A 17,166-nucleotide genomic window follows, 5' to 3' on the forward strand; every position below is an offset into this window, starting at 1 on the left:
CAACCAAGAGAGAAGCGGGGGGCTAAAGAAACCTCCATAGCAGGAACTGGGGGCGCAACCACCGAAATGGGAGGGGAAGAAGCGAGAGAGGCAGAAGTAGGGGCCGAGGAAGAAAGCGAAACCTTCTTACCCGCTGGGGAGGAAGCAGGAGAGGAGCCAGGTTTACGCTTCTGACTTAAAGTGACAGGTGTTCCAGCAACCACGTACTGGGCAACGGATTCTAGCGTCTCGACAGAAGCTGAACGAGAGCACACATGACGGCCGTTTGGAGAGCGATGGACATCAGCCCGCACCGACAGTCGGCGGGGAGAGTCAAGAGACGGAGGGGAAAGATGGGAAGGAGGAACGGAGGGAGACGAGGAAGAAGGCACAGGAGACACGACAGACCAGGTAGAAAGAAGGGGAACCCCAGACAGAGGACCAGGAGGAGGATCCTTCGGGAGAGAACACAAAGGAAGAGAGGAGGGGGCAGTGGGCGTATCAGGGTCCAAGGCCCGGAAACGGTTATGAGTCTGAGGAAGGCGGGAAGGACGACGAGAGTTAGAGTGCAACACGCGAGCATAAGAGATATTAGCATAAGGCGGGAGCCGGCGAACCTGGCGTCTCGCCTCGGGAAAAGATAAACGCTCCCGGTGCTTCAAGTTGAGGACGGCTGCCTCAACTTGTAATGAACACACGCACGGGAGAAGGTAGAGTGGGCTTCACCGCAGTTGAAGGCAACGAGCCTGGGGAGAAGTGCACTCCGACTGAGAGTGACCTTCGCCACCACACAAAGGACAGAGACAGTCCCGGAGCAGCGAAGGGCACCATGCCCAAACCTCCAGCACTTGTTGCAGAGCCGAGGAGAAGGAATGTACTACTGGACAGAGCACCTGGCACCAGCAAGAATGACAGAGGGTGGAAGGGTCCTACCATCAAAGGTAATCTTCACAACCCGGAGGGGTTGACGGCGACTACCACGAGGGGGACGAGTAAACGTGTCCACCTGGAGAATAGAATTTCCCTGGGCAGCAAGGATATGTCGAATATCGTCGTGGCAGTCGCGCAGGTCCCGAACACCGGTCGCAACATGGGGCGAGAGCAGAATAGTGCCAACACTGGCATTCAACTGAGCGTTCTTCGAGACCCAAACAGGGGTCTCGCCAAGGCAGGATAAGGCAGCCAAGCGGGAAGCAGCATCCCGAGAAAGAGCAACAACGACACGTGTACCGAGACGAGTGGGGTTGAAAGTAATGGAGGCATCCACGGAATCAACGAGATGTCGATGGAGGGAGAAATCGTCAGGAGGCGCAGAATCAAGAGGGAGGAGATCAAAATATTTGGCCCACGAAGCGGGACCAAACAAGGCTTGATAGGTAGCAGAACTGGAAGGAATCGAGCGAGGGCGGCCGTGACGAGGACGGCGGTGAAAACCCCCAGAGAAAGGGGTTAAAAGGCGCAGTAGTTACAACTAAAGGAGCCGCGCCAGGGGACGAGGTAGTCACCACTGACGGCATGGGGCTCGACCCAACCACAGAGGAGGGAGGAGAGCCAGGGGAGGGAGTCAGAGAGGCCAAAGGAGGAGCAAGGTCGGGGCCCAATGCAGCGGAGGCTACAGAGCCCGGTCTTCCAACATGGACTGACTGGGTCTTTGTCGCCCACCCCACGAGCCTGAGAAGGTAAATCAGAAACTGCCGAAACAGGGGTCATCATCATTACGTAAAATAAAATTCATTCACGAATGTGCCCCCACACCCACCATGGAGCCACAATTAGAGGCAGGACACCCAACAAGAAGCTATCCCCGATCTTGCCGGGGCCTCCTAGGGGTGCGTCGTGAGTATACGCCCCACAAACGCCACCTTAAGAAACCGACAGTCCGAGATCGGGTTCAGTGACGAGAGGGGGATTGACAATAAAATGTTCCCCTCGCTCTCGACGTCGGGTACTACAGTTCTACGGTTGCAAGAGTATGCCTCCTCAAGCACCCGGGCGTCAAAATGGAAGTCCAAGGGAAGAACCAGAACAAGCAAAAGGTCTGCAGAAAACGGCAAGCAGATAGGAGAAGAGGAGGGGGAGAAAAAACGAAACGGAAGTAAAAGGTGCCCAGCAAAATTGGAGAGGACGGCAGCAGGAGCACAAGGCTCGAAAGGGACAGAGGACTGTCCCAAGGAGCATCACACTCCGGCAGCCGCCCACTAAGCCCCCACACGGCAACAACGAGCCGAGCAGGGAGGGGGGGTCAAGTAAACAAAATTGCTGGGAATCTAGCCAAGCAACATTCTATACTATCAACAAGATGTAAAGGATTGAATGATTCCAGAGCCGTATGATCAGCCACTAAGAGGCAAAAAATATTGAAAAACAAAAATGCAGCCATTTCTATTGAAGATGTTACCCTCCATGGTACATTGTATTTACATTTGGTCTGTAAAGGCAATTGAGTAGCTATTATCAGATTTAAACCCCATCTGTGAATTATGCAACACAAGTGTGTTAAGATAAATCGTAAGGTAATGCTTATTTCCAGAAAATTTGTACCTTATGACTGCAGTGGTGTACACCCAGCATTGGTTTTCGCCCTAAATAAGGGCCAAAGTACCTCGTGTCGGGCTTTTAAAGTTTAGTAGCAGTTCAGATATCGTGTATGGCGACATAATGTCTGGTAACACTTTGTATACACCTGTACTGTATAACCCTGGATGGCACTCCCGACCGTCTTAGCGGGAGAGTATAAAAGGGCAGTGAGAAAAAGGTCACTGATGGCATGACAGTCCCGAACGGTTCTGATAAGGGTTGTTACTGGGAGTGAGAGGGAAGTTCAAGCCCATAGTTTACCCTATCACATACAGTGTGACCAAGACTACTGCTACCCCTCCTGCCTGTCAAGGAAGGAGGCGATTGGCTCTTTTCTTATATTGCCTGATAGGGGTTAAAGTTAAATGAATGCGTTTGGGGAAGACTGCCACCGCTCTAAACACCCTAATGAGAACAGATTGCCTTACAGTCTGTTCAGCGCTATCTCCCGACCTCTAGCTGGTAGGGGAAGGCAGCCTATCAGAACTTACGCTATCTAACCAGACTGTCGAAAAACTGTTAAGGTGTCCACATTGACACATTATCCCCTTTGCCGCCCCTCACACTTTTCTCTACCACATTTGTAAGATGGGCGGTGTTTACGACCTTCAGAGAAATAAAACAGATAATGCGTTTATAGCATTTATATTACTACACAATAGAATCTTATTCTCTTTAGAATTAATTTGTATCAATCGATAAAGTTTGAAGTTTAAACCATTGATTTAGTATTACAATATTGAGAACTGATGGGGAACAACTATTGAGCGTAGAAGCGTGGAGCCTCACAGATGACGCGCCTCAGGTGGAAACAGGAGGAGTCGTGCCAAGTGACACCATCGTTGTACAGTTTGTTTAACACCGCCAGACAGTCTTCATTGCCTTCATCGTTGTCTGGCTGTGGCAGTCCTCGCCTGGGGAAGACAAGTGGTTCTCAAGGCCATGATCTTTACCAGTTAACACCAATAGTTTTGTTTACGGTCAACAAACCAGTTCTCACCTGCCGGTGCTAGACCAGTTAGAGTAGGGAGAGGAAGTGCCAGATAACCACGACCAAGACCTCGAGTTACGTTTGTTGCCGCTCGTCCAGATGTCGCTGATGTAGTCTGAAATTATACCATTTTCATTACGTCCAAGTTAGTCACTCAAAGCCTAGTTAAACACCCAGACCAGCTTTTCAACTTACGTGTAATCATATAGTTGGAAATTAACTCTTGCTTCCTGTGACTTTCAATACTGACGGCCTGGAAACCGTTGCCAAGCCCAGAGCAGTAATAGGTTGCTTGCTCCCAGGTGTAGAGTCGACCAGAGTCGTGACACCATGAGAAGTGGTATGCTCTGCCGTCCACTACCTCGTCAACCTGACAAGTTACAACACAAATTATGTTAAGGCTCATTTTAATTACCAATTGACCTTAAATACGTCAATGAGAACGGAAAATAAAACTTCTTACCAGGGGTTTAGCAGCATGGTTGCATAAAGATGAAGTTGGACGGAAGGTAAAGGGAGTCAATAGTGGAGATACTTGTTGAGGAATAAAGACCCGAGGCTGGCTTGGTAGTTGTGGCTGAACAAACACAGGTTGTTGTGCTGGTAGTTGTGGGAAGGGTTGCTGGGGTTGAGGAGGTTGGGTGGGGCCGCCTTCAGGTACCAAGAGGTTTCCACTTGAGGTAACGAATGGCCTGTCAGTGGCTCCCAAGATGGCGGGAGCAGCGTTGTTATTAACGAAGTATTGGGCCCAGGATGGCATCACTGCCGCCACCATCACCAGAAATATTATGGCAGCCATCTGTAATGAGTATTTATTAAATCTATATAAATAAAAATGGAAATGATCGTTTGTTCAAGACCACTAATCTCTGAAATTTCTTCACCAATGGCTTTGAAATTCTCACAAAACTACCCATAAGCATCCGAACAGGTTTTTATACACAAATATCAAATCCTACCGTAAAAAGTTTTGAAAGAGACTTTCGTGATAGGGAAATCTTAAAACCCTCTACCAATTGCTTTTATATTTTGACAGTTGCATTTGAATAGGTGTGCGTTTATATATCAACTATATAGATGGCACATCTGTGACTGGTAAAAACTTCTCTAAACAGCGCCATCTGTCTCATGTAAGTGCTCCACAAGTTCAACTATTTGTTACAATTCCATTTCAATGTCTGCAATTGCATTGATGAATTGAATTTTTAGAGATCAATTTATTTACTTTCATTCTATTATTTTGTATGACATTGCATTGAAAGAGCAGCGTTTACCATACCGTTGATTTTGGTTTATTTTCCTATCGTTTATAACTTATCACCGATAGGAACATCAGATCATTTGGGAATGCATCGGGCGAGGTAGTGGGGGAATGAAGGGAAAGACGAGGAGGAATGGAAAGTACAAAGGAACAGGAGTGGGGGAGTAAGAGGGGGACAGGATGACTGTGGTAGGACGAGGGGATGGTGGAGTGGGAAGGACACAAGGATGAGAGGACAGTGGAGGTAGTAATAGTGGGAGAGGACTGGGAGACGGGAAATTTACCATGGCTTAGAAACGCACAAGAGTTTAAGAGCCACAACGTGTGGCCGGGAATAGTTATTAATACAAACGCAAGTCATTTCAATTTAGGGTGTGAAGTGGAAGTTTAGTGGGACCGAGAAGTTTAGGATTTAAAACTATCGTTAAGTTGCAAGAAAAAAAAATAACTTTGAAGTTAAATAATTTTGCAAGACTAGCAATGTATATGCTACCGTTAAGTTTAATAGGTATATTTTAGACAAGATGTTAATAGTGAAGTTTCACAAATAATGTATTGCTTGACAATACCCATCCAATGTTTAAAGTAATTACCTTTTATCGAAGGCTAACGTAAACGATGAGTCTGCTATTTCATCAAGAAGTTTTCATTGACAGGTTCATCACTATTACAATAATCAATGTTACACACCTGGTCTCCGGTATGTGAAATTACAAGAGCACGTTTAAGGCAGAGTATACCTCACTGGAGGCGAGTTGTGATCCCACCGGCACGACCACCGGAAATTTGTTGTATTAAAAGTGAATGGAAGGCAATCTGTTGACGGATTAGTTCCGTTCTTTATGCACAATTTATTAAACTTTGAGCGTTTCATCAAGTACTAAGCAAGGATTCACAAGTGTTTTTTTAATAGAAAGTTATGGATGCAAGGGAGAGATTGGTATACGTAATATTTATAGCGTCAATAAAATTTGTGTAGACTGCCAAGTCATTCCTATAGTTTAAATTTAATGTAATTTAGATACAAGGTTTAACCGAAATCAGTAGGAACAGGAGTGGTATACCTGAAGGTGCTACATTAAATTACAAATGTTTTTACAGTTTTTCCTTGCAATACCCGTTACTCAAACTAGTCTGCAACTTACGACGCCTATCCGAACTAAGAAGAGTAAGGTTTTAACTGCTCCAGTGACGAACAGTTTGGAATGTAATGACCGAGCAAAGTCATTAATTAAACTTTGTTATGGATAGTTAGGAGTTTCATTTGCAAGTAACAATTATAGTAGCTTCCAAGTGAAATGCATGAATTTCATTAAGTGAACAGTATCCAAACCACTTCATCCTCTACAAGTAAGCTCAAAGAGCAAGGAAAGTTTAGTTCTATTTCGGAACCAAAATATAACTTAAAATTTTAGAAAAACAAACTAAATATTCATATTTAAAATTTAATTTTATTAAGTTAAGAGCAGTTTAGCAGGATATGAATTTAGAGGTTATTATCCACGTAGGTACCTACATCTATAAGATGCCATGGATTTGTTTAGCAATGTTATACTAATTAAGTGCATAATCTAGCCAATTGACAAAGACTTAACTTTATCAAGACGTCACTTTTGTGGATGTCATAATCTAGAAAACAATTCTTACAAAGATTATGAAACATTTAACTGTACAACGTCTAATACTTTATTACCAATAATACTTAATTATTACCAATAATACTTAACATAATAGCACAAACCTTCACTATAATAGGGCGTCTTACTGTAGAGGTGAGGAGGTAACTGACACACCTCGGCGCCAACTCCCACTCTTATACTCACCACACTGCTTCTCATTGGTTAATAAAGTCTGCAGCAACAGTTCCTTCCTGGCTTGTAATTGGCTACTCCTCAACAGGGGTCCAAGATGCTACTTTCTCTTGACGCTACGACCATAACATGCAAGTGGCCAGATGCCGTCGCCAGAAGTGGCCATTGACAATATCAACAATGCAGGCAAGGGCCATTTAACCCCATAACTAACCGAACATTACTTGACCTCCTTCACTGTTATGTTTATTTTGTTTATTTATTGTTTAAAAATTTATTATTTATCGTCATTTACCTTATTGTTAGTTACAACATAGAGATGGAGAAGAGAGGGATGAGAGGAAGACTTGCGCTCCCAAGACAGACACTCACAGTATATTTAGCACTAATGTAAAAACTTTTACTTGAACTAAAATGCTTATAAAAGGTTCCCATACCAAGGAGAAATAATAAGTTTACAGTTGTAAAGTTCCTCTAGTAGTGTGAACTATATTGAAGATGAATTGTCTGTTCAAATATTATTATAATATAAGAGGGGAAGGTCTCCTTCATCCATCATCTTTACTGATCCCCCAGATATGTCACCCCCCATGTTTTTTTCTTTTTATTTTGTAAACACAAATACTACATAATAGAAAAGCATGAACATCATCATTCACATTTATAAGGCAAGAAACACATGAACAAAACTCAAGAGCAGTAAAACAAACACACAAACAAAACTCAAGAGCAGTAAAACAAACACACAAACAAAAGTCGTACAATACACATAAAATGGAAACCTAAACATAGGTAACATTTAAACACAGTCTGACAAGAGAAAGCACCAGAGCACTATAACCCAACATAACCAGGCAAGAAACACGAACAAAATTAACCGTATCTCACAGCACATCAAAACAGGTAAATAAAGCAACACAAATCAAGAACCACACACACAGTTAATCATCATTATATTTATCCGGAAATAGACGACGAGGGTACTTCTTCCTGAAGGCATCCCACCGAGCCCACACCTCCGCAGACAAGGAAACGTAACGACGCGATCCCCGCGGTCGATACATGAAGTACTTCCGCCCCCTCCACGGGGGCGGAAGTCACGGGAAGAGGCCACACAGAGCTCAGCTGCACCGGCGGTGGAACCACGAGAGGCTGGAGCACAGAAGCTGGCCCTACAGAGGGCAGCAGCAAAACAGGCACAGTCGCAGGGGACAAAATCACAGAGGGCGATGACACAGACGCTGACACCACAAGGGGGTGGAGTAACAAAGGGCGGCTGAGAAGTGGGCAGCAGCGCAGCAGTTGGCAGCACTGAGGACAGACGCACGGAGGGCACAGACAAGGACGCTAGAGGCATGGGGGTCGCAAGAACAGAATCTTTCTTAAGAACCATCACCAAGTCCCCTCCCTCTACCGCAACCGCGGCCGGCGCCACAACCGCCCAACCCGGGGGAACCAGCAACCAGGGATGCAGAGGCAGCTGGAGAAGACACAGGATCAGATGACAATCCCACCACAGGACCCATCACCACCGCAGTGCAGCCCACAGAAGCCGCAGGCACCCCAACATCATTGCCCACATCACCATCCAAAGAAAACGAACTCCCAGAGTCACAAAAATTCCTGACGTCGACCCAGGTCTCACCACGAGGCGGAGACAGACTCGAAGCTCGCCGAAATCGCTTGGATACAGGTCGTCGGAACTATCTCCCCCGCTAAGAGGCACCGCAGTAGAACCTCTGGTCGGCCGCACAACTCCAGACAGTGCACGATCACTCTACATCACAGCCTCAACAACCCGGGGAAGAGGACCACACACCGAGGGAGACATCACCGCATGCACGTCAACATGGGCCGAAGACACATCTTCCGGACACAGTGCACGGCCGGGCCGCATCCTCGATGACTGGGGGCACTAGACCACACACACCACAGGAGACACAACTGGAGACTTGACTGGAGATGAGGGCAGGCGGGCATGGCTGAGGCAGGGGAGCCGGGGATGCACTAACTACCACCCCGACACTCACATCCCCAGCCACATGTAGGCTGGCATTTGAGAAGGCAACGGGGCACCAGACGACCGGGAAGCATCATTCATCACAGCAGCACCTGGTGACAGGTCCGGGACTGCCAACGGGGCAAAGTCTTCCTCCCTAAAAAAATTCAGAGGGCCAACCCGGCTTGCCCCACACCCCCAGCCTGGTGGCCCGATGGCCCGCACTGGAAACAAGTGCGGGGCTGACCTACATAGAATATGTGTACCATGAAGCCCAGAAGCAGGAGAGACGAAAGGATGGAGTCCTTCAATTGCATCGCCACTGTGTGGGTCCCATTCGGGATACTCGTCCACCACCCAGAGGAGACAGCATTCATATGGACACTCACGACCAGCCCATATCGGGTGAAGTAACGCTGGAGTCGCTTCACCCACTGAGTCAGGGAACTCGAAGGGAGCACCATAAGTAAGTAAGTAATTATCAAAAGAAGGCACCAAACCGGGAAGGCTATGTAGCACCATCAAATACGCAAAATAATCAGAGGGCGCTAAATATCACCAAGGATGCCAATACGAGAACAAAAACGCATAAGGCGAACGATATCAAAAGTATCCGAGTCACCAAGAATTCTATTGAGGGACAGGCGACCTCGAGGGGCGGTCGGAAAGCAAGACACACGCTCGTCCTGGAAGTCAGGACATTCAAGAAGGACATGCACGACCGTAAGAGGGACAATGCAACTAGGACAATAAGGAGCAGGGCGGCGCTCCATCAAGTGACCATGGGTTAAGCGAGTATGGCCAATACGCAACCTCGCCAGAGCTGTTTCCCACCGCCGGTTACGGTGGAAGGAGGACGGCCACGAGGAAACACAACATTTAAGAGTACGTAGCTTGTTACCAGTAACAGACAACCAAGAAGCCTGCCAACGGGTAAGGACTGAGGAATGGATAACCGGGTAAAAGTCGGAATACGGAATGCCTTTGCGAGAGATGGGACAAGAGCGGACAGCTTCCTTGGCAGCAGCATCCGCACGCTCATTGAAAGACACACCAATATGGCTGGGAACCCAACAAAACTCAACCAACTTAAATTTACTGTGAACAAGAAACAGCCAATGCTGGATCTCGACAACTACTGGATGAACCGGATTAAAGGACCCGAGAGCCATGAGGGCACTACGAGAGTCAACAACAACCACAAAGGAAGACTGACAACGAGAAAGCAGGAGACGAAGAGCATAGAGAATAGCATAAAGTTCCGCTGTAAAGATGCTAGTCTCCGGAGGCAAGCGACACATATAAGTGCGATCAGGAAAAACAACAGAGTAGCCAACACCGTCCGCTGACTTAGACCCATCGGTGAAGACAGAAATGGAGCGGGAGTGAGAAGAAAAGTGCTCGAGGAAAAGGCGTTTTAGAACCGTAGGAGGGGTAAAAGCTTTAGTGATACGAGTCAAGGATGTACAAAACCGCGGAAGAGGGACCCTCCACGGGGGCAAAGAAGGAACAACACGAGGAGAAACATCAGAAATACGAACGGAAAGAGAATCCTGTAGGCGAGATAACCGGACAGAAAGAGGGAGGTGGTGAAGAGGAACAGGAACCGCAGGAGGGGTAAAAGTTAAAGCACGACAGAGGCGAGAGGAAGGATGTTGCAAGGACCGCGCAAGATAGCGAAGACAGTAGCGATCACGGCGGTCCTGGAGAGACAGGAAGCCAGTGTCAACATACAAGCTAAGGATGGGAGTCGAACGAAAGGCACCAGAACTGAGGCGCAACCCAGTATGGTGCAAAGCATCAAGACGGCGAAGAGTAGAAGGAGAAGCAGACGAGTAAGCAGGGCAACCATAATCGAGCTTAGACAGGACGAGAGAGGAATGTAAAGCAAGGAGAGTGCGCCTATCTGCCCCCCAAGAAGTTTGGGACAAGACCCGAAGGAGGGTAAGGGCCTTAGAGCACTCAACACGGAGGTAAGAGATATGGGGAGACCAAGACAAACGAGTGTCAAGGAATAACCCCAAAAGCTTCGCGGAATCTTTGTATTCAAGGGGATGACCATAAAGTGACAAAGAGGGACGAAGAACAACCCGTTTCCGCGTAAAAGTCATGGCACAAGTCTTAGAAGTAGAGAACTTGAAGCCATGACCTGTGGCCCAAGACGACACGGCATCAATTGCAAGTTGAAGCCGGCGTTGAAGTAGAGGCGAATCATCACCCTGACAACAAAGGGTAAGATCATCGACATAGAGAGCGGAGAAGACACCAGAAGGAAGAGAGGAAAGAAGACCATTGAGGGCAACCAGAAAAAGAGTAGTTCTCAGAACACTACCCTGGGGCACACCTTCGTATTGCTGAAAAGAGGGAGAGAGAGCGGTACCAAGGCGCACCCGAAAGGAACGACGAGAGAGGAAGCTGCGGAGAAAGAGAGGGAGATGACCACGAAGGCCAAAAGAATGAAGTTGAGATAGGATATGATAACGCCAAGTGGTGTCGTAAGCCTTTTCTAGGTCAAAAAGGACGGCAACAACGGAGGTCTTCGCAGCAAAAGCAGTACGAATATAGACCTCCAAGTTCACCAGGACATCTGTCGTGCTGCGGCACTTGCGGAAACCAAATTGAGAAGGGGAGAGGAGGTGATGGTGTTCCAGGAACCACATCAGACGAACGTTAACCATACGTTCAAAGAGTTTGCAGACACAACTCGTGAGAGCAATAGGGCGAAAGTCCTTAGGGGAAGTACCCAGAGACCCCGGTTTGCGAACAGGGAGGACAACGGCATCGAGCCAGTCCTCAGGGACTGACGACGACTCCCAGATCCGATTATACAGACTCAGTAAATACTGAGACGTGCTCGGAGGGAGATGGCGAAGCATCTCATAATGAATACCATCGGAGCCCGCCGCCGTAGAACCGCAGAGGGCCAGCGCAGACCGAAGTTCAGAGAGAGAGAAGGGATCATTATAGGGAAGCTGAAGATGAGTGCAGAAATCTAAAGGACGAGACTCAAGGACAGGTTTACGAAGAAGGAAAGATTGGGGAAGATGAAGACCAGAGCTAACAGAAGAAAAGTGGGAACCCAGTTCGGAAGCGACCTGCAACGGGTCCGCCACAAGAGTATCATGGAGGTGAAGGACCGGTGAAACATCGGGAACGAGCTTACCCGCTATCTTGCGGATACGCTTCCAGATCTGGGCCAGAGGGGTTTCGGACGTAATTGTTGAGACATAAGATGCCCAACATTCACGTTTAGCCGTACGGATGGCCCTATGGGCCACCGCACTCGCTTTCCGAAAGAAAAGAAAAGAATCGGTCGTCTGCCTACGGCGGTGCTTCTTCCAGGCTGCACGCTTACAGCGGACAGCCCGAGCACAGTCCGCATTCCACCAGGGAACGCACTTCCGTGGACCCCGAGAGGAAGAGCGAGGAATAGAGCGGAGGGCAGCGTCGAAGACAGTGTCATGAAAAAGGAGGAGAGCGCGAGAGAGGGGCAGAAGGGAGAGGTCAGAGAGAGTAGCACTGAGGGAAAATAGGGTCCAGTCCGCCTTAGCAAACTGCCACCTAGGGAAAGAGGGAAGGGCGAAAAGAGAAAAAGGAAACAAGGATGGGGAAATGATCACTTCCATGGAGGTCATCAAGAACCTGCCACGTGAAATCTAAGTAAAGAGAAGAAGAGCAGAGAGAAAGATCAAGACAAGAAAGGGTGCGAGTTCGAGAGTCCAAATGAGTGGGCTCACCAGAATTCAGAAGAGACAGGGAAGAAGAGAGGAGAAACGGCTCAAGGAGGCGACCCCGGGTATTCGTTAGAACGTCACCCCAAAGAGAATGACGACAATTGAAGTCACCCAGCAGGAGCACAGGCTCCGGCAAGGAGTCTAGGAGGTGTTTCAAATCAGGAAGAGAGAGTGGGACACTCGGGGGGAGATAAATGGAACAAACTGTGTACCATTTCCCCAGAATGATACGTGCAGCAGAACAATGGAGAGGCGAAAGAAAAAGTAAAGGAACAAAGGAAACATCAGCCCGAATCAAGAGAGCAGAAGAATTAGAAGCCCCAGCAATGGCTGGGGGGGGGGGGAGAGAAAGGAATAGCCACGAAAACGACCAGGACGAGCACCAAGCATTGGCTCCTGGAGACAGACACAAAGGGGCGAAAACCGCGAAACCAGAAGTTGGAGTTCGAGGAAATTGGCGTAATAACCTCGAACGTTCCATTGAAGAATGGACAACGACGAGAAGAGAAAGGACAAAAACAGAGAACAAGGAAGAAACAAAGGCGAAAGACCAACAGAGCACGTTAAAGAATATCAGGGTCGGGATCAGGGTCAGCAAAGTCAGGGTTAGGGGGCATGGGTAAACTGAGCAAAGACGGAGGGAAGGAAACGGGAGAACAGATCAGAGGTGGGCGGGCAGGGTCCGGAGGAGGAGGAGGAGGAGGAGGAGGAGGAGACAACGGAGAGGAGCAGTCAAGGACAGCAGCAGGAAGAGGGGGAGTAGAAAGAGAGGAGCGCACCCCAGCAAGAGCAGCAACCGAAAGGGAAGCAGGGGCCAAAGAAACCTCCATAGCAGGAACAGGGAGCGCAAGCACTGAAACGGGAGGGGAAGGAGCAACAGAGCCAGAAGGAGGAGCTGAGGAAGAAAGCGAAGCCTTCTTACCCGCCGGGGAAGAGGAAGGAGAGGAGCCAGGCTTACGCTTCTGACTTAAAGAGACCGGTGTCCCAGCAACTACGTACCGGGCAACGGATTCCAGTGTCTCAACAGGAGAAGCCGAACGAGAGCACACACGACGGCCGTTAGGAGAGCGATGGACATCCGCCCGCACCGACAGGCGGTGGGGAGAGCCGATAGATGGAGGAAGAGGATGGGAAGGAGGATCGGAGGGGGACGAGGAAGAAGACACAGAAGACACGACAGACCGGGTAGAAGGAAGGGGAACCCCCAGACAGAGGACCAGGAGGAGGATCCTTCGGGAGAGAACCCAAAGGGACAGAGGAGGGGGCAGTGGGCGCATCAGGGTCCAAGGCCCGGAAACGGTTGTGAGTCTGAGGAAGGCGGGAAGGACGAGGAGAGGAAGAGCGCAACACGCGAGCATAAGAGATATTAGCATAAGGCGGGAGCCGGCGAACCTGGCGCCGCGCCTCAGGAAAAGATAAACGCTCCCGGTGCTTCAAGTTGAGGACGGCTGCTTCAAGCTTGTAATGGACACACACACGGGAGAAGGTAGGATGGGCCTCACTGCAGTTGAGGCAACGAGCCTGGGGAGAAGCGCACTCCGACTTAGAGTGACCTTCGCCACCACACAAAGGACAGAGAGAGACAGTCCCGGAGCAGCGGAGGGCACCATGCCCAAACCTCCAGCACTTGTTGCAGAGCCGAGGAGAAGGAATGTACTCCTGGACAGAGCACCTGGCACCAGCAAGAATGACAGAGGGTGGAAGGGTCCTACCATCAAAGGTAATCTTCACAACCCGGAGGGGTTGACGGCGACTACCACGAGGGGGACGAGTAAACGTGTCCACCTGGAGAATAGAATGGCCCTGGGCAGCAAGGATATGTCGAATATCGTCGTGGCAGTCGCGCAGGTCCCGAACACCGGTCGCAACATGGGGCGGGAGCAAAATAGTGCCAACACTGGCATTCAACTGAACGTTCTTCGAGACCCGAACGGGGGTCTCGCCAAGGCAGGATAAGGCAGCAAAGCGGGAAGCAGCATCCTGAGAAGGAGCAGCAACGACACGTGTACCGAGACGAGTGGGGTTGAAAGTAATGGAGGCATCCACGGAATCAATGAGATGTCGATGGAGGGAGAAATCGTCAGGAGGCGCAGAATCAAGAGGGAGGAGATCAAAATATTTGGCCCACGAAGCGGGACCAAACAAGGCTTGATAGGTAGCAGAACTGGAAGGAATCGAGCGAGGGCGGCCGTGACGAGGACGGCGGTGAGAACCCCCTGAGAGAGAGGGGTTAAAAGGCGCAGTAGTTACAACTAGAGAAGGAGCCGCGCCAGGGGACGAGGTAGTCACCACTGGGGGCTTGGGGCTCGACCCAACCACAGAGGAGGGAGGGGAGCCAGAGGAAGGAGTCAGAGAGGCCAAAGGAGGAGCAAGGTCGGGGCCTAATGCAGCGGAGGCTACAGAGCCCGGTCTTCCAATACGGACCGACTCGGGGGCTTGGTCGCCCACCCCACGAGCCTGAGAAGGTAAACCAGAAGAAGCCGAAGCAGGGGTAATCATCTTGACGAAAAGAAGAATTCACTCACGAATGTGCCCCCACACCCACCATGGAGCCACAATTAGAGGCAGGACACCCAACAAGAAGCTATCGCCGATCTCGTCGGGGCCTCCTAGGGGTGCGTCGCGAGTATACGCCCCACAAACGCCACCTTAAGAAACCGACAGTCCGTCGAGATCGGGTTCAGTGACGAAGTGGGGATTGACAATAAAAGGTTCCCCTCGCTCTCGACGTCGGGTACTGCAGTTCTATGGTTGCAAGAGTATGCCTCCTCAAGCACCCGGGCGTCAAAATAAAAGAAGTCCAAGGGAAGAACCAGAACGAGCAAAAGGTCGGCAGGAAACGGCAAGCAGATAGGAGAAGAGGGGGGAGAAAAACGAAACAGAAGGAAAAGGAAAAGATGCCCAGCAGAATTGGAGAGGACGGCAGCAGGAGCACAAGGCTAGAAAAGGACAGAGGACTGTCCTAAGGAGCATCACACTCCGGCAGCCGCCCACTAAGCCCCCACACGGTGACAACGAGCTGAGCGGGGAGGGGGGGGGAGCACCATAAACTCCCACATAGGTAGTTTCACTGCATCTGTTCGTCACTTCCACCGAACCACCACCCTCAGGCATAGTAAACATCTTCCCATCATAGCGGTCCACAAAGTCACGATACACACCCGTGGAGCTGAATTTCACAACAGCTCGATGCCCAGATACAAGTTGAACGGCGCACACAGACGCCACATTCACTCGCAACATGATATCAATCATGACCACTTCAACAGCCGGGTATGACGCTGGTCCAGTGAATTCCAGGCCAATGGTGACCCTCAGCTTCACAGGGAGGAGGGGGGCTGCCATCCCTCCAGCCGACACGGCCTAAAGGGTCCACTCACAAACACAAACTACCACTGACCAGCAAAACAGGAGCTCACAGGCGACGCGACCGCCTCCACTAAGAGCTAGGTGAGCACCCCGACATCCCCCAAGTGATTTGGTATTGTTGCCTGGTCCCCAGATACGTCGCCCCCATGTGGTCCGATATAGATGCCTTGTCCCCAGATACGTCACCACCAAGTGGTCTTGTATTGTTGCCTGGTCCCAAGACACGTCATCCCCCCCAAGTGGTCCGATATTGTTGTCTGGTCCACAGATATGTCACCCCTAAATGGTCCGATATTGTTGCCTTATCCCCTGAAACGTCACCATACCAAGTGGTCGATATTGTTGCCTGGTCCACATATATGTCACCCCCAAGTCGTTTTGTATTGTTGCTTGGTCCCAGGATACGTCGTGTCCCCCCCCCCCCCCCCTAAGTGGTCCGATATTGTTGCCTGGTTCACAGATACGTCACCCACATTTTTTTTTTAATTTATGGAAATACACAATATATACAAAGTAATCCCAGTGTCAAGTCACCAGTACAAACACAAGAATCTTGAGGTTATCTTGTAGTGATTTTCAGGGCTTAGCGTCCCTGCGGCCCAGTCCTCGACCCGGCCTCCTTTTTATTACACCCCCTCCCCCCTCCAGGAGGCAACCCATAGCAGCTTTCTAACTCCCAGGTACCTGTTTACGGGTAGGTAACAGGGGCAAAAGAAACTCTATCCAGTTTTATCTCTTATCTTTTATACGACTACGAATCCGAGCACAATCCACTCAGCTGTCAGGCTCCCCAACAGAGGAACAGTATAAAATCAAAATATCATAAAACACCAACATGATACACAAACGAAAATACACAGAAGTACTAAAAAATAGAATGTAAATAAAACCAAACCAAACACAGGAGCTTCCAACACAGGGTAGCAGCATAGACCGGGAACGAGGTCACGCACGCTTGACTGGTTTCTACTGATACTTATACTTCTCTGGAAACTGTTGCACAGGATACCAAGAACAGTAAGAATCCCAAAGAGGTGACTCCTCCTTGGTTGGGCGGATTGGGCACCACATAAATTCAGGAATGACGAACACCCACATCATCCGCATCAAAACTCAAGGAAGACAGCTAACTGCCAAAATCACCCACATCAGCATATGAAGCATGAGCAGGGCAAGGGGACGCATTGTGAGCCACACGAGATTGTTTCGAAACTGGCCGCATATTATCAGAGTCCTCCAACACCTTCACGACCTAAACAGGCGAGCCAGGAGAACCATAGTGTGACAGCTCACAGGCACGCTCCGCAAAGCCATGCAAGACTTTCCCCGGAGCAACATGCGGAGGCATCGGACCATGCACCACCACACACGACGCAATGGGAACAGGCACGTCATCTGAAATACAAGGCAGCACCACTTCCCCCATCCACCAAAGAAACCATATC

General features: G+C 49.4%; 1 protein-coding gene across 2 annotated transcripts; it reads right to left on the minus strand.

The window, feature by feature from the left end:
* Window positions 1-3,185: 3,185 nt before the first annotated feature.
* On the minus strand, window positions 3,186-6,695 carry LOC138372409 (uncharacterized). 2 transcript variants are annotated; one of them, XM_069337880.1, is made up of 5 exons: window positions 6,550-6,695; window positions 4,011-4,346; window positions 3,743-3,917; window positions 3,557-3,662; window positions 3,186-3,470 (listed from the first exon to the last, which is right to left on the minus strand). In XM_069337880.1, exons 2-5 carry the CDS (start codon window positions 4,344-4,346, stop codon window positions 3,317-3,319), a joined length of 771 nt encoding a protein of 256 aa, XP_069193981.1. In that variant the 5' UTR covers window positions 6,550-6,695; the 3' UTR covers window positions 3,186-3,316. The 2 variants fall into 2 exon arrangements, with proteins under 2 accessions (XP_069193981.1, XP_069193982.1); XM_069337881.1 differs by lacking the exon at window positions 6,550-6,695 and adding an exon at window positions 5,499-5,615.
* Between the last annotated feature and the right edge of the window lie 10,471 nt (window positions 6,696-17,166).

This window comes from Procambarus clarkii, chromosome 38, assembly GCF_040958095.1.
Source record: "Procambarus clarkii isolate CNS0578487 chromosome 38, FALCON_Pclarkii_2.0, whole genome shotgun sequence".
Taxonomy (NCBI): Eukaryota; Metazoa; Arthropoda; class Malacostraca; order Decapoda; family Cambaridae; genus Procambarus; species Procambarus clarkii.

Excerpts from the sequence above, each read along its gene's own strand:
- LOC138372409 (XM_069337880.1), bottom strand. The coding sequence starts at position 4,346 with ATGGCTGCCATAATATTTCTGGTGATGGTGGCGGCAGTGATGCCATCC. Across the intron at positions 3,918-4,010 it reads ACCATGCTGCTAAACCCCTG|GTTGACGAGGTAGTGGACGG; the intron begins GTAAGAAGTTTT and ends GTAACTTGTCAG. Across the intron at positions 3,663-3,742 it reads TTCCAACTATATGATTACAC|ACTACATCAGCGACATCTGG; the intron begins GTAAGTTGAAAA and ends GTATAATTTCAG.